This window comes from Zalophus californianus, chromosome 5, assembly GCF_009762305.2.
Source record: "Zalophus californianus isolate mZalCal1 chromosome 5, mZalCal1.pri.v2, whole genome shotgun sequence".
Classification (NCBI taxonomy): domain Eukaryota; kingdom Metazoa; phylum Chordata; class Mammalia; order Carnivora; family Otariidae; genus Zalophus; species Zalophus californianus.
In genome coordinates, this window is record NC_045599.1 from 21,635,058 (window position 1) to 21,653,136 (window position 18,079).

The 18,079-nt window shown below is 41.2% G+C and overlaps 1 protein-coding gene across 4 annotated transcripts in view; it reads left to right on the top strand.

Moving 5' to 3' along the window:
* Positions 1-6,523: 6,523 nt before the first annotated feature.
* The window catches only part of PRRC1 (proline rich coiled-coil 1), an 84,165-nt gene continuing 72,609 nt past the window's right edge, over positions 6,524-18,079 (top strand). For all 4 annotated transcript variants that reach the window (XM_027606250.1, XM_027606251.2, XM_027606252.2 and 1 more), the window contains exons 1-5: positions 6,524-6,664; positions 11,012-11,134; positions 11,773-12,162; positions 14,290-14,450; positions 17,498-17,600. In XM_027606250.1, coding sequence (XP_027462051.1) covers positions 11,032-11,134; positions 11,773-12,162; positions 14,290-14,450; positions 17,498-17,600 — 757 coding nt within the window. In that variant the 5' untranslated portion in view covers positions 6,524-6,664; positions 11,012-11,031. The remainder of the gene's footprint in view (positions 6,665-11,011; positions 11,135-11,772; positions 12,163-14,289; positions 14,451-17,497; positions 17,601-18,079) is intronic.

The window sequence follows — 18,079 nt, forward strand, 5'->3', positions numbered from 1 at the left end:
TTGAGGGCAGCACTGCGGACACAGTGGTGACAAAACAGAAAGTTGTTCTTGAGTTCACAGACACTTACGTTTATAATGCAGGTGGTGAACAAGATGCAAAGAAATATTTCCATTTATATGGTAATGTCAGAAAGTGCTAAGCTTTAGGAAGGAAAATAAAGTGAGGGGTTGAGCAAGGGTCTCTCTGGGACTCAAACGACATGAGGAAGCAAAGCAGTGCTCAGGAAGAGGAAGCGGAGGGCCCAAGGTGTGAGCGGCGTGGGTGCCCTTGAGAAACAGCCCCACGGCCAGTGTGGGAGCAGATGAGCAAGGGGAAGTTTGGTGGGTGGTGACGCAGAGAGGTTCTAGAGGCTGGATCCTGCTGCACACTGTGCAGCTCTGTGGAAAAGTACCGTAGAGGCAGGAGTGGAGACAGGTGGGCCCCTGTAGGGTGCTAGTGAAGACTTCCAGGTGACAGATGAGGAAGTCGGGGCTCAGGTGACAGCAGCGGGGGCTGTGGTCAAATCCTGACGAAGGATGTGCCCAAGGATTAGGTGTGGAGGGTGAGAGAAAGTGCAGGGTCGGTGATTTTAGAAATAGACTTTACTTTTCACACCAGCTTTAGATTCACAGAAAGATGGAGGAGATCGTCCAGAGAGTTCCCTTATACCTACACCTAGTTTCCTCTGTTATTAACCTCTGACGTGAGTGTGGCACGTGTGTTATAGTGAATGAAACACTGTTGCTCCCTTATTAACTAAAGTCCATACTTGCATTCAGATTTCCTTGGTTTTTAACCTCACGTCCTTTTCAGTTCCAGGATCTCAACCAGGATACCCCTGAGAGACCAAATGTACACATGGGCAGTGGCCAGACTGTATAGACAAGCCACCCTTGTAGCAATCAGCCCCCGAGTGGCCAGGGTTGGATTAATAATTGACAGCTTCCGATTTAGGGCCAACCAGAGAAGGCCACCTACACAGCCCTAGTCAGCCACACAGAATGCCGTGCTTCTAGCTGGCCTGTCGGCAGCCTCCTCCTCCGGCAACCTGTAATCAGGGTGTACCTGAAGCTTTCCCTTCTCGCCTCTCTAAAGCTTTCCCAGCCCGCTGCCTGCCTTTGAGTCTCTGCCAAACACAAGTGGTGGTGGCTGACTCCCCTTCAGCTCTGAATAAAGAGCCTTTTCTTACTCTTACTTGGTGGGCATTGCATTTGGTAGTCTTGCCTCGAGTCCTCCTGGCTGTGTGTGTCTCAGGTTTTCCTTACTGGGGTTGACCTTGACAGTTTGGAGGAACACTGGACAGATAGGTGGTAGAATTCATCTCTATTCTCATGCTTACACCAGAATTGTGGGTTTGGGAGAGGAGAGTGCCATTTTCCTCACAGCAAATTAGGGGCAGAGTCTATCCACATGACTTATCGCTGTGGGTGTTGACTGTGAGCCAAAGGGTTTTTGTATAAGAGCTACTGGAAAAGCAGAATTGTCATTTGCTGACCAGGGAAGTGCAGATGGGACAGTGTTGTTTTGTTTTTAAACATTGAGAGTTTTAATTAGTCTCCTGACTAGACACCAAAGTAAAGCTACTGAATCGTAGAGTTCAGGAGTGTTGTTATGGCTGGAACTCTAAGTGTGGGAAAATGCTTCTAATATCTTGCCATTAAGTATGATATTTGCCGTGTTATTCCGTAGATGCCCTTTCTCAGGTTAAACATTTTTCTGAAGTGAAACCACCCTTCCATTCCTGGGGGGGAAAAAACCTCCTTAATCACAATATATATCATCCCCCTGCTCATCCAGTCCTCAATTCCAGGTTCTAAGATTTCGTCTAGGATTTTCCATCTCTGTTGGTAAGTACAAATGTCTTAGCATTTTCTCTGCTCGTCTCATTAGGAAGCCAACCATAATGAACATGCCCTGCAGAAATCCCTTAGCTATCTATCCTTCACTCGTCAGGGGAGGAAATGAAAGTTCGGAGAAGGTAACCCCAGAGTTGCATTGTTAACTAGCGATAGTATTGGTTTCCCAGGCCAGTGTGTTTTCCACTTTACCCTGATGACCTACTCAGAAGCGGGTCTGTAGGACCCCAGGAAGGAGGACACCGGATGCCTGCACACAAGCAGCTGGGATGACATGTGAATTTCAGGGATTGGATCGGTTCCTCTCCTAGAGAACATCTGTGTTATGGTCCCTATTCTTTTCTAAAGCGATGGAAAACCTACAGGGAAAAAGTGAAGTGTTCTATGAATTCAAAGACTGGAGAAACACTCCCACAAGATACAAATATTTAGGAGTTATTTTGTACTGGGAACTGTGGGTTGAAGTTATGCAAACTTTTTAACTTCATAAAAATGTGAAAGTCTGGAAAAGAATTTTAAATCCTTTGTAATATGTTATTGCATATTAACAGTGTTTCCTTGGGCAGAGAACTCATTTTGGTTGCAGGGTTCCTTGTTCAAAGTGAATTTTCTAATTTTCCAAAGGAGACACAAGTGTTCTGTTTCCTACAAGATTATTTTTTTTTTGTAAAATCATATGTAGAGGAGAAAAAGCATTATGAAGACTTTTTGCAGGGTGTATACTATATATCGGTCCTCGTCGGAAGTTCAAATCAATTCAATAAAATGTTCACAGAGTACTCTATGTAACAATGTGGATGTATTGGGATTCTACAGACAAAGTTATTACCATCAAGGAGCTCCTAAACAAAGATGGGCTATAGACATGCACAGCCAACAAAGATGCAGTGTGAAAGGTTTTATGATGGAAGAAAACTTTGAGCAGATCCTTAAAAGATGAGGTAGATCTATTAGTCGAAGGTAGAAGCGGGGTGGTGGGGGGAAGCATTTCAGGCAGAGGGACTGATAGAAGCTAAGCGTTCTATATGGTTTCTGGAGGGGGCAGATGTGTGCAGCTGGTGGCTGGGGAATATGGAGGAAGAATCAGAAAGAGGAAAGTATCTAGTAAGTAAAGGTAAGTTGGATTTTTAAAATTTTATCATTCAGGCAATGAGGAGTCCTCGAATGTTTTTATAAATATATATTTTAGAAAGAGAAGTTAGTTCTTCTTTGTAGCAAATAGAAATGGACTCTGGTAACAACCATTACATGTGTATGGCTGAGAGGCCGGTATTGAAACGTTGACACTGTAACCCACTTGTGCAAGAAGAGAAACTTCTCTTTTTAAAGAAGAGTAACTTCTCAATATATCTGTAACTAGAATGACCATAAGACATACTGCCCAAACTGGAACACTCTGGAGAACAAAAGGTGGGAACTTTTAATAATTCTATTAGGGCAGCAGTCAGAAATTGGGGGTGTCCTGGCCAAATTGAGAGCCACTCTATTTATAACTAAAGGAAAATTTTAGTTGACAACAAACAAGCAGATAAAACCTTTCTTTGGAATTTACAACTCAACCTCACCTATATAAAATTCTTTTTGATTTAAAAGTCACTGTCAGGAGACAATTTATAAGTGAAGGAACGCAAACTAACACAGAGAGAACACTGTGTGGGGCACTGTTCACAGTTGTCAGCACTTTACACGTACGAAGTCATTTAACCCCAAGCAAAAAACTACAAGGTCAGTATTAATATAAGTTCTCATTATATAGGTGAAGAAATCAAGGCAGAGTTTAAGTGACATGCCCAAGGCTAGCTGTTGACCTAGCAGGTACTAGAGCCAGGATTCAAATCCAGGTTGGCTGGTACCAAGACTTATGTCCTAAACTCCACTGCATTGCCTTGCAGACTCTAAGTCACACCTTGCTTGCCTTCTAAATTTGAATTCCAGATAAACAATGAATAATTGTTCAGTACAAGTATGTCCCATGAAATGTTTGGGTCAACACTTCTCCTTCCTAGTTGCTGAAAGAAATTATATATCCTGTTTGCATGGGTGTGGGCTCCTGGTCTCTGGGTTTTGGCCAGTACTCTTGGTACATCCACTAAAGTGTCCTTCATGGTTGTGCAGCTCGTGGACCATTTTCTCAGCAGAGCCCGTGGTATTTCTGACCGGGTTCAGTTCTGCCTTTACTCCTGGTTAATGCTGTAGATGCCCAGAGTCCCAGCCTCTTCTCCTTCCCACCTGAAAATACATGCTTCAGTATTCATATGAATATTATACATATTATGGACTGTTTTGATAATATTTAAGAAAAGACTTTGAATTAAGCTAGAAAAAAAGCCTCAACTCATGTGGGAAAATAGTTCTGTTTGCCTGTGTGTGATAAAATCAAAATTCCACCATAATACCGAATCCCTCATTATTGCTCAAAAATGGACTCTATTATATATGAGGGACTTCCTATAAGGAAAAAACCTGGTGAGGTCTGTTTGCAGTAACCAAAAAAACTAAGCAGATCATTTTTCTGCCATTAGGCTGTGATTTTCTATCAGTGCCCTTCATTGCCCTCCATCTAAGACCACATTTTCTTACTACCCCAAGGCAGGCAAGCAGTTGGGGTGCAGCTAAAGAATTCTGGGTTTCGGTTCCAGATCTATACACGATTCTCAGAGCCTTAGTTTCCTTATTTCTAATATTGGGACAATAATACTACCTGCCACACAAAGTTCTTTTGAAGTTTAAATGAGAAGTGGCAAGTAAAACATGAAATGTTTTAAATGTAATTCAAAGTGATGATCTTGCTTATTTGCTAGACTCCTGTCTCTCATGGCCCATGTAGTGGGCAGAATAGTGGCCTCCCCAAAAGATACATCTACCCGGAACTTGTGACTGTGAGCTTATTTGGGAGTCGGGTTTAGACCTGGGTGGGTTTAGACCCAAAGATCTTGAAGTGGGATCTTGAAATGAGACCATTCTGGATTTAGGATGGACCCTCAATACAATGATAGGTATGCTTAGATCAAGAGAGGTTTGAGACACAGATATACTAGGGAGAAGGCCATGTGAAGAAAGAGATTACAGTTTTGCTGGTACAAGCCAAGGAACATCGGGATCCACCAGAAACTAGAGAGACATGAAAGGATTCTCTCCCAGAGCCTTTGGAGCCTTTGGAGAGTTCCCACTGACCCTTGATTTTGGACTTCTGGCCCCTAGAACTGTGAGAGAAGAAAAGTGACTGTTATTTTTATCTAACCAGTTGTGATTTGTTGGGCAGTCTTGGGAAACTGACACAGCTCATGTTCCATCCATCAGTAAATCATGACAACTCAACCTTCAGAATGTATCTAGACCATGCATCACCTCCTCCTGCCCAGTGAGCTACACAAGCCACCAACGTGGTATTATTGGCCATCCTGTTTTAGTCCTTTTGTCGGCTAGAGTCACAGCAATCAGAGAGTGATTTTACACTGAAGTCAAATCTTGCCAGTCCTCTGCTCAAAACTTTCCACTTCCCATTTCTCTCAGAATATAACCCAAAGGTCTTACCAGGCCTGCAACGCTGATATGATCTGGCCCTGCTCTCTCTCTGACCTCATTTCTTACCACCCAGTCTCAGTTTCCTTGTTGTTCTGCAAAGGTGCCAAGCACCCTCCCTTAGAGCCTTTGTGTGACCTTCCTTCTAGCCAGATAACCACAGGCCTGCTTCCTGACAGGTCTCTGCTCAAATCCCACCTCCTCAGAGAAGCCTTGCTCATCCATCCGATCCAAAGTGGCCAATTACCGTCCATAACATATCGGTTTATTGATTATCCTGAAAGTGCCCGTCGTAAACAGTCAATTTTCCTGTTCATAGCCTCTCTCTCCCTGTGAGTGTCAGGACATTGTCTGTCTTGTTCATTCTACATTTCCAGTATTAATGCTCAGTACATTGCTGCCACTAATAAATATTTGTTGAATGAATGAAGAAACCAGTAAACCTTATAGCTATTAAGGGTGTCGACCAAAGAAGATGGGGATGGTAACTACTTTCAGCCCCACCCAAACAGCGCTTTTAGAAAAGTAACCTAGATAACTACCTACACACATTCTCTGTGGATGGATTAAGAGTCACCACCAAAAGAAACAACCCACTGTAGTTGCAAAGGAAGATCTGAAGTCAGGGCAGCGTTAAATACTGTCAACTTTTTAATGAGGCATTTTAGAATGCTCACAACTGTCAAGTCCAAGAGCTCTATTAATGTGAAATCTGTAAATGGGTTCCTAAAGGAATTTGGAAGCAACAAAAACAATTTTTCATGTGTTTAACACTCAGCAGTTTAAAAAAGTGCTTTCATACTCCTCATTTTGACTCTTACGTGTCTGACTTATAGATGGTAGATAATATTCTCATCTTACAGATAGAGTTAGGGAGACAGGAGGTAACGAGGGTGCCGTTCCCGCGTGTAGGGTCGTGGAGAGGGAAGCACGACCGTGCTACTGGAAATGTTCTTGAAGGGGCCGGGGCCCAGGACTTCAGGTCACAAGTACTCAGACGAGTTTAACCTGCGTTCCCGGGAGGGGCGGGGCGCGACAAGGCTCCCAGGGGGCGGGGCGGGGCGAGGCGCGGGGCGGGGCGAGGCGCGGGGCGGGGCGGGGCGGGGCGGGGCGGGGCGGGGTGGCGCGCGGTCGACGTGGCAGCCGCAGGGGCGTGCGCCTCCGGTGGCCATTTTGGAGGCGGGGACGCGCGGCGGCGAGCTCCTGCCGGCATCTTCGTGGTCTTCTCGGAGCCGTAGTCTTAGCACCCTGGGCTCTCTGTCCCGCACCTTGCAGCTCCCACGCAGACACTCCCTCGGGCCTCCAGGTGAGCGTCGGCCTGGCAGCGACGCGGGTGCTGGCGGGCGGCGCGATGGGATGCGGGCGCCAACGGGCGCAGTCCCTGCCAGGTGGGCGGGCTGGCCGGCCGGCGCCGCGGGATGGTCAGGGTCGCGTCGGAGGCCCGCACTCGTCGAGTCCCGCGCGCGGGCCGTGTGAGCGTGCATGCTGCGGCCGGGGCACGGGGGCCCTTGGCCAGACGAGCAGTCCCTGCCGCGCTTAGCGCTGTGGGTGCGGGTCGTGGGTCTGGTTCCGGCCCGTTGCTCCGGGGCGCGGACACAGACCGGCGCCCCTGGCCGTTTGGCTCCGCCTTCCAGCGCGCTGGCGGCCGGAGAGGGACGGGCGGCTGGCGCCCGCTGACCTTAGCCCGGCCCGGCCCGGCCTGGAGACGTGGCAGAGCTTGCGGGGAGGCCGCTATCTCCTGGCACGGGATTTCGGCTGTTCCCGCCTTCTCCCGACTCCTGGGTCCACACACCGGGAACGGCCGTGGGAAGTAGCTTATTTTCCCCTAGGTTCCCCCAGCTTTTGCATTCTGCTCTTTGTTCGTTCTTGGGACCGGTTTCCGGCAAATTTGCAAGATAGGTCCTGTCCTAGATTGGCAAAATTTATAACCATTTCTGCCATTCAGAGTAGGTATTTTTGAGTGACACCATGTACTTGCTTGCCAGCATGACATTTTGGCGTTCCGGTCTTTTTCCTTTACGCCACTATTTCATTCAGTTAACATTTATGGAAGTTTATTTTGGGATCAGAGCTGAGAATGTAGAGACAAAACTCACATCCTGCTTTGGCGTTCGTTATCTGTTAGAACATCAATAATAATTGCTTTTAATGCTTTTACTTTGATCAAAGCTGCATTATTCCATTTCTTTATTGTATTCTCATAAGTAGCCATTTACTTTGTACCAGAAAAACCATAATGGAAGCAAGTTGGAAGAGGAGGGTCAGCCAGAGCCTGAGGACTCAATTTTCTAAGCCATTTTCGTCACTTTCTTTAATGTTGATACGTTAGTAACACTTTTTATGCTGCCGAGCGGTATGCACTAAAACCTTTACCAGCTGACACTTCACTGTTATCACTGTAGCTTTCCTTCAGTAAGAAGGCATAATGTTTATGCACACAAAATTTGCCTGATAACGTCAATTAAGCCATTTCCTAGTGTGTCTTTTTAAAAGACTGAAAGAAACTGACCCTTTATTGCAGGTTATAAGTTGTTTTTATTGCACAGGCTATTTTGCCAACACATTCATTAATTTTAGGGATCAAGATTATCTTTAAATGTGACTTCCAGTGGCCAGTGTAAGGATTTGGTAGCATCTGTAAGGAGGAAAATGGGGAGATGAAAAGAGGTAGCTTTGGCAGGAAGCAGTGAGGTCCCCAGAAGTCCCCTGTTTGTGTTCCAGGTTATCTCCTTTTGGTGTAGAGGTACTGAGTGAAAAGATGGTGCCTCCCTGATCCCTGGTCTCTATTTAAATGCCATAGATGTTTCCTCTACATTCACAACTAAACTCTTTGAAAGTGTTGTGTATTTCTACCTCACCTCCCCCCTACTCAGTCCAGGGGAAACTGGCTTCCAGCCCTGCTCTTTGCATGGAAACTGCTCTCACTGTGTTCATATCTTCACTTTGGAAAATCGACTGCATTTTTTCAGATATCACCCTATTTTGGCATTTCTGCAGCATTTGACCCTGCTGCCCATTCCCACCTTGGAACTTCTTTGGCTTTTGGACACCACATTCTCCTGGTTTTCCCCTCTTTGGTCATCTCACTCTTCTCTGCAAGCTCATCTTTTGCCAGGCACTTTTTCAAGGATCAGTTGGGTCATCTTTTCTTTTTCACGTGGTGTTCTCTTCTTAGATAACCTTATCCCAGAACATGACTTTAGAGACTTGTCAGTAAACTGAAGAAACCTACACTTACTGCTAAACCGCAGACCACGTCAGTATCTCTATTTGGGTGTTTCAAGGAGCTTAAACTCAGTATGTCCAATTTTAAACAGTGCATAATACCCCTTCCCAAAAAAGAAGACATCAGACATCTTGACCTTTTCCCATATTCCCTGTCTTAGTGAATGCATAGCCATCTATACAGTTAGTTGTGCAAGTCATGCCCCATATCCAGTTTTTGAATCTACTCATTCTTCCCTCTCTCCCCTGTCATCACACTAGTCTGGGGCAAAGCTGCTCACTCTTGGCACTATTGCTATGTGGGGCCAGATAATTCTTTCTTGTGAGGGTTTTTCTGTAAATTGTGCAATTTTTAGTGGTATTCCTAGCCTTTACCTACTAGGTACCGGTAGTCACTCTAGTTCTGACAACCAGAAATGTCTCAGACGTTGCCCAGTGACCCCTGGGAGGCAAGATCACTCTTCTCCCCTCCAGCACTTGAGAGGCACTTGTTTTGGGAGTTCTCAGTTCCTGTATGAATTACCTCTATCCTTCTTAATAGTCTCTCTGCATTTATTCTGACTGCCCTATGTCCCAACCTGCATACTGTGGTCAAAGGAATGTTTTCAGAACACAAATATGACTTGCCAAAAGCTGGAATTAGCCTAAATGCCCTTCACCAGACCAGTAAACTGTGGCACATCAATAAAATGGAATACTATTCAGCAATTAAAAAAAAAATGATACATCCAACAACTTGGATAGGTCTCAGCACTGTACAGACTAAAAAAAAAAAAAGCCGATCTTAAAATGTTATATGCTGTATGATTCTATTTAGGTAACATTCATTAAATGAGAAAATGATAGAGAATAGTCCGTTGTCACAGCTTGCGGTTAGTGGGAGGCTGTGACAGAGGGGCACCATGAAAGAGTTTCTTTAGGGTGATGGGACCGTTCTGAATCCTGATTGTGGTGTTGGTTATATGAGTCTTTGTATATGATGAAACTTTATAGAACTACACACACACAGAAACATACACACGTAGAAACAGGTGAAAATCCAGATAAAATCATTAGTTACTAGTATTGCACCAGTGTTAATTTCCTGGGTGTGATCACCCTACTGCAGTTAGGTAAGATGCTGTTGGTGGGAGAAGCTGGGTGTAGGATACTCAGGAACTCTGGTCTATTTTTGCATCTTTTTACGAATCTAAAATTTCTTCAAAAAAGTTAAAAGACAAATATGTCATCCCCAGCTTGAAAGCTGTATGGTGCCTTTCTGTTCTTAAAAAACCCAACTCCTTGACGTGGTTTATAAGACTGTTGTGAAGACTGTGTCTCCAGTCTTCATTCTTTTTTTCCTGTTCCTTGCCACATGGGTTTTCTTGAATGTGTCTTGACCCCTCTGCCTTACAGGGCTGGTATACATAGCCTATATTCACTTTTTCTGAAATCTTCCCTATTTACTTCTTTTTCCTTGCCTAATTAAATTCTGTACATCTTTCAGATCTCTGTTTATATGTGACTTCCTTTCCGCACTCAACTGAAAATCGTATTCTTCTCAAATAGGATGGTGTTCTTACCCTCAGAGCACATAATTAAGGCTACGGTTCATTGTACATTAGTGGTATTACTTGATCCTCTCCTGTACTGGACTGTAAGTTTCCTGTTTGTTTTTGCTTACATTGTATGTCCAGAGGCACCAGTACAGTGCTTATCAAGCAACTGACTTTCACTGAGTATTTGTTAAATGACTAAACACATCAAAGTCAAAAACAGAAGTTTTATTTAGAAGTTTTGATTCTATACTTGAGACACACTTGAAAGTTTGTAATTTTTAAGGACGTTTTCCCACATTTTATAATCCATTTTTATCTTAGGACTCTGCTGTTTAGTTACCATATAACATTTTTGCTGAAGTTAACATTTCTAAAAAATGAGACATATCATTTAGCCATTACTAAGTATGATTTTAAATGTGAACCAGGGACACTGGGAATTGAGCACATTTCAGTTTTTTTTTTTCATGTTAACAGAAATAGCCCATATATATAATGTTTAATGGGGAAAGAAGAAGTAAAAAAAAAAAAACTTAATATATTTTTATTTGAAATGTAATAGTAACTGGAATGTAGACGAAAGTCTAAGTATATTCATGTGGCAGAAAATTATATTAGTGAGTTACTGTTTGAAATTTACAAATAGTTAACATAAAATTATTTCCCAATTATAAAAGTATGTGTATGAAAATGTTATGTGCATATTACGTGCATATTAAACATTGTCACGACAATGTTTTCCTAGGAATTTTGACAGATCCTTTACCCAGAAATAAGTGGTATTATAAATCGTATAGACCTCTGTGTCTTGATGATTTCTTTCTAAAATTGTTCTTTAAAAATACACTTGATTACTGTGCAATATATGTTACATTTTTCTATTTTTACAGTAAACCGTAACTGAAGAAAAATGATGGAAGAGAGCGGAATAGAGACAACCCCCCCGGGGACCCCTCCACCGCACCCTGCGGGACTGGCCGCAGCCGCTGTGGCTTCCACCCCTCTGCCTTTAGGTATGTGGCGGTGCCAGCACCTCCTGTGTCTGGAGGGTAGGAGCGACACTGTTAACTTTTTTCAGAGTCAATTAAAAGAAAAAATACATAGATGAAAACATCTCTGATCTTTTGCCAGGATGAAGGGAAGTGACCTTTTTTATTTAAGCCTAAAAGTATATTTTGCTTTGGGTAAACTTTTGTTCTCTATATTCATACTGACTGTAAATCATCTTCTTAGGACAAAAATACCCTAAAAAGCATATGTTAGTTTTGTCTTGTGTTCGAAGACTTTGTGATGATTAGCCTTCTGACCAAAATTTTTGAGTCACTGTGTAGGTTTTTATGCTGAAGGCAGCAGGCGTGAAAAACCACTCTATTTTCTTAAAAAATAGCAAAATGAGTGAAAACAAAAAGATCTGCTTACGAACAGGACTATAACTTAATTTTATGTAACTGCTACTTTTACTTACGGGAGTCGAAAGTCATTTGCACTTAGTCGTATGTGTTGTATATTTTAAATAACACATTAAAAAATAGTTATTGGGTTATGGTCTATTAAATTTTTAAATTTTGCAATAAAAAAGTAATGAGATACTTTGAAAACTAAGTGAAAAGCATTTCCAATTTTGTGGGTTTTTTTCCTTCCCATCTTCTAGCTGCAACCAGTTCTTTCTCTTCTCCGAATGTGTCGTCCATACAGTCCTTGCCGCCACACGCGTACTCCACCCCTCAGCCGTCCCTCCCTCCTGTGAGGCCCTCGGCACCCTTGCCCTTCGTGCCACCTTCACCGGTCCCTTCTGTTCCAGCCCTTGCTACTTCCATCCCACCTCCTGTCTCTCCACCACCTGCTGCTGCCTTCAGTAATCCTCCTCTGTCCCACTTCCCGGCTACATCGTCTGCCCCAAGCACTCTTTTATCTGCACCCTCTTCCGGTCCTCCCACGTCGGGATTTTCCGTTGGGGCAGCTTACGACATTACAAGGGGACACGCAGGAAGAGCTCCCCAGACGCCCCTGATGCCGTCATTCTCTGCACCTCCGGTAACAGGTAATTCTCTCTTACTGATACTTTGAAATAAATGACTACAGCTAATGTTTAAATACATTTTTTAGTAACTGCTTTATTGGTAAATAATTTACGTATCATACAATTTACCCCTTTAAAGTATACGATTCAGTAGTTGTCACGGTATTTACAGAATTGTGCAATCATCACTCTCATCAGTTATAGAACCTTTTAATCATCCCCAAAAAGAAGCCCTCTACCTGTTAGTCACTCCCTACTTGCTCCCGATGTTCACAGCCCCAAACAATCATTCATCTGTTTTATGTGTCTGAATATACCTATTTTGGATCTTTCATATAAATGGAATCATACCATATGATGGTCAGTCTTTTGTGACAAACTTCTTTCAGTTAGTATTTTTTTTTTTTTTTTGAAGATTTTATTTATTTGAGAGAGTGAGTGAGCGAACACATGAGTGTGGGGTGGGGCAGAGGGAGGAGAGGGAGAAGCAGACTCCCCACTGAGCAGGGAGCCCGATGCAGGGCTCCATCCCAGGACCCTGGGATCATGACCTGAGCCGAAGGCAGACGCTTAACCGACTGAGCCCCCCGGGGTCCCCTCGGTATATTTTTAAGGTCATCCACGCTGTAGCATGGGACTGTATTCTTTTTTATGGCTCCGTATTCCATAGTATGGATTTTCCTTCCAATTTTGTTGATTCATCTCATCCATTGATGAACTTTTGTGTTGTTTCTACTTTTTGGTATTACACATACTGCTTTTATGAACATTTGTGTACAGGTTTTTGTGAGGACATATTTTCATGTCTCTTGGGTATATAACTAGCATGGAATTGTTCACTTTCAAGAAACTGCTAGACTGTTTTCCAAAGCAGTTGCACCATTTCACTTTCTCATCAGTACTGTTTGAGTGTTTCAGTATTTCTGCATTACTTTTTTTTTTAACTTTTTTTCTTTTTTGCTACATTACCTTTAACTCATGTCTTTGATCTCTGGAGTTTTCTGTTCTCATGTTTTGTCATTTATATTATCAAAATAAAGCTGATGTTACTAGTAAATGATAAATTTTGTGTGTTGTAAAATGTAGAGTATGTATAGTGTATGTAGTGTCAGATAAAATTCCAAATACTTGTTTTAATATTTTGTATACTTAATAGAGAGACACCAGGGTGATATTTGAGAATCTTTTTTTAAAGCTTTACTTAAAAGGTTATCTGGACAAGAATGGTCCAGGGAGTAGGGAGTAGTTTTATTTAGCCAGGTAAAAATTTAAAACCAAATAAAAGCTCATGTGTGCCTTAAGTTTATGGTAATGGGCCATCTTTTCTAAGTCGGTTACACCTACCTTCTTGGCTTTCCTGGAATGGTTGTTGGACACTAGTATCAAAACTTCATCCTCAGGCGCCTGGGTGGCTCAGATGGTTGAGTGTCTGCCTTCGGCTCAGGTCATGATCCCAGGGTCCTGGGATCGAGTCCCACATCGGGCTCCCTGCTCCTTGGGAGCCTGCTTCTCCCTCTGCTTCTCTCTCTCTCTCTCTCCCCTCCTCTGTCTCTCATGAATAAATAAATTAAAAAAAAAAAACTTCATCCTCGTCATCTTTTGCCTGTTACTTCTCATTTTAGGAAAAGAAGCAACTTTGTTCCGATTTTTATTATCCAACTTTGCTAATCTACTTTTACAGATAAAATATTTTGCATAGTACAAGCATTATGTCTCTGTCTTTGAATATGTGAATTTTATTTTTTGAGTCAAAGTAGGGCATATGAAATAAGTACTAATTGTTACATGATGGGCTTGGGTGCTCACATCAATTATTTTTATGCATCAAAGGTATTAGAATTACAGTTGCCCACATCCAGGTGCTAAATAGGACCAACAGGAAATACTTTTTGATATTTTGTCCATTTTCAGAATGTTTGGTTAAAAAGCCTACAAAAAGGGCAAGAAATTTCTTCAGAATTTTGTTTCATTTGTATTTTATGAAGGTTTAGGTGATTCTTAGAGTGCATAATTCAGTCTTGAAATGCCTGAGTATATATTTACGTTACTAAAGCTATTTTGAGCTACTCATCTCCTAAAGTGTATCTTTTTATAGAAAATAGTTTATGAAATAAATTACATATATTAGAAATTTTTGCCATTTACTAGGTATGTTGCCGACTCCCATTACTCAGCAAGCCAGTTTGACATCTCTGGCCCAGGGACCGGGAACCACATCAGCCATTACTTTTCCAGAGGAGCAAGAAGATCCTCGAGTTGGTAGAGGTCAGGATGAGGCATCTGCTGGTGGACTCTGGGGTTTTATTAAGGTAAGGAGTATTTAGTTTGAAAGTTATACGGAACTTTTTAATTTTGAAACTATTAGATGGTCATTCCAATGATTTTGAAAATATAGAATGGTATAATGAAAAAATAATTCTTTTTGTTCTTATTACTATTTTTCTATAGTTCTCCTCAGTCTTTTTTATGTGCATATCTGTGTAGGTGTAATTTTTTTGATAAGTCAAAATGGGGTAGTAACATGTGGACACTATTTTGTATCTTTTGTTTGTCTTTGTCTAGCATATATCAGGAACATCTTCCCAGTCATAAATATTCTTCAGAAAATTTTTTTTTCTTTATGGCTGTTTTTGCCCTCCATGCCATGGGGCATTTATTTCCCATATTTTACTAATGTACTTTAGCATCCTCTAATAGTAATTCTTACAAATACAACTATGATGAGCACTCTTGTATGCAGATCTTTATGCCCATCTCTGTTTTATTGAGGTCAATTCCTGATGAATGTCAGAGTGAACATTTTAAAAATTACTGATAAAAAAGACTCTCCAGGAGGGTTATACCAAAATAGACTGTCCCAGCATTTTTCACTTGCCAGCACTGATTATGAATTTGAAATAGAACGTTTTCTAATTTGATAGTCAAAAAAACATAACCTCGTTTTAATTTGCTTTTTTTGGTTACTAAATCTGAACATTTCTTCATATGATTTTTTTGTCGTTTGTATTTTTTCTTTGTGAAGTCTCTAGTCGTGTTCTTTGCCCATCTCTGAATTGGGATGATTTTCCTTTCTAAATGAATTTGTAAGAGCTCCTCATGTAGTAATATTTTATTACACGCTGTCATTTATTGACGTTTTCTCTTTTATCATACATTTAAATTTTATTACCCTTTTGTGACACAAAAGCTTCTAAATTTTCAGTAGTCTTTTTTTCAGTCTTTTTTTTCTTTCCATTTTTTTATGTTAGGAATGGCCTTTTCCCACCACAGTATGTGGTAAATGTTCTGTGATTTCTTCTATGGTTTCATTTTTTTTGATACCTACCAATTTAATGTTTCTGACACTTAACTTTATTACATAAGGTAGAAGTCAAACTTAATTTTCTTCCAGCCACTTACCCAGCTGTTCCAGCATCATATCGCAGTGTTTTGATATGTCATCTTTATCGGAGTTATGCAGTTGTGTGTTAACGTCAGTTTCTGGACTCTGTGTTCTGTTCTGCTGTTTGGCCTGTCCCTGCAGTAGTGCCCTACTATTTTAGTTATTGTTAACTCTGTTTATTATTATACTAATACTTATTGAAAGTATACTCTGCTCAGGTGGGGATGGGGAATATGCATTGATGAGTAAAGAAAGAAAGGTCAGTTCCAAGTCTCTGCGTTCATAACGATATATCAGTATTTAGTTTTATAAGTTTGCCAGTTTCTCTTTACTTAGAATTTTTCTTTACTGGTCTTTTCTGTTTATTTCTCTTAATGAATTTTGGGATTACTCTGTCACATTCCTCCCAATATTCTGAGGGTTTGGCTACAACTTAATTATATATTAAATATTTTTAAATTGGTAGGTGGCTAACTAATTTACTACATTTGAGCTTTATGTTTCACAAAGATGGTATTTTTCTAAGATTCCTTTTTTTTAATCCTTCTGTACTTTTTAAAGTTTTCTTCATACAGGGATTATTCCTTATTTCTCTGGTTAAGAGCATGTGTCAGTGTGTCCATTAGCACTTGTACCCAGCTCAACTCTACATGTCTTGTAAATCATTCTTCTAATATCCCGTGTAAGATTGTTTGACAGTTTTATTTTTTTTATTTTTATTTTTTTTTTAAAGATTTTATTTATTTGTTTGAGAGAGAGAATGAGAGAGAGAGAGAGCATGAGAGGGGAGAGGGTCAGAGGGAGAAGCAGACTCCCCGCCGAGCAGGGAGCCCGATGCGGGACTCGCTCCCGGGACTCCAGGATCATGACCTGAGCTGAAGGCAGTCACTTAACCAACTGAACCACCCAGGCGCCCTGGTTGACAGTTTTAAATACCGGCGTTACGGACTCTGCTTTTTTCTGACTCACCTTGGTTCAGTGGTAGGTTGGAAGAGGTGGAATGGTGGCCTGTTAGCCAGAGGCCATCTCACGGGGCACGGCTCCCTTGAAGTCCTTTTTACCACTGGAGAAATATAGCATGTTAAGGGAAGACTCAGACCTGATTCCTTCTGTTTAATGGTATGGTTTTAAGAATTCAGAGGAATAGATCTGCGTTAAAAGAGAATTTGGGAATTAACAAATATGAAGTAGGAAAAAAGAAACATTAGTAGAAGATAGAGTAATATATATTAATAGGTAACTTCTGGGGAATAAGGATGAGAAATATTAATATTTTTATTTTTTTCTTAAGGAACCAGGTATGAGTCTTTGGAGACGACTAATTATAGTTTTTATTTGGGACCTTGATGGATAAGTTTTACCTGGTCTTTCATAGAAATAAGTAGATGTGAAATGAAATTGAAATACACAGAGAAAGGGCGTCTGGGTGGCTCAGTTGGTTAAGCGACTGCCTTCAGCTCAGGTCATGATCCTGGGGTCCTGGGATCAAGTCCCACATCGGGCTCCCTGCTTAGCAGAGCGTCTGCTTCTCCCTCTGACCCTCCCCCCTCTTGTGCTCTCTCTCTCTCTCTCTCTCTCATTCTCTCTGTCTCAAATAAATAAAATCTTTAAAAAAAATAAAAAAATAAAATACACAGAGAAATAAAATGCATATGTATACATGTATAAAATGGATACATATAAATATATACATCCATAAAATGAACACACATAATGTGTGTGCATACCTACTTCCCAGGTCAGTGCTCCTCACAGTGTGATCTGCAGACTGACTGCATGGGTCTATGAGGAGAGAAGGTGAGAGTGAGCATTTTGAAAACTTAAGAGCAATTTGACATTGCTGTAGCCTTGTTTTTCTTACATTTTAACAAATTACAGGTCTGCGATGTATCAGAAACTTTAAAAAAGTTTTCTCTCACCATCAGGTGTTCTTTGCTTAGAATGGGCATTTATATGTTAATTTGTCTTGTGCAGGGTGTGGCCGGAAATCCTATGGTGAAATCTGTGCTTGATAAAACAAAACATTCAGTAGAAAGCATGATTACAACGCTGGACCCTGGCATGGCTCCGTATATCAGTATGTACTTAAGATGGAGCAGCATCTCCTGTATGTTTTTAAAGTATTTGCCTTTGTCAGCCTCTCACTGTGATTCCATAGTCTTGTAATCAGTGGAAGTCCTTTTATGTTGTAAGTTGATGGTGAGTCTTAGTGTTGGTATTATTAATTAATCTTTTTCTTAGTCACAAATAAATTTTGAAAACTCCACAGAATGAACTTTGGGAGGAGTAAAACCAATATGCATTAGTATACTAATTAGTATACTTCAGTTGTAAGTAATACATTTCAATTATAAATACAGTTAGTGTTGCTTTGTGTGTATTTTACTTTATTCACTAAGGACACTTGAAATGACGCTTTGTTTATATTTGATTTTGATAATTGTCCAGTTATCTGTTTTAATTAAGTGTGATTATGCTTAACCTGGGAATAATATTTTTAGAGGAAGTTAATCTATTTATAATAATATCTGATTAGTAAGTTTGGTGGGGAAGCTA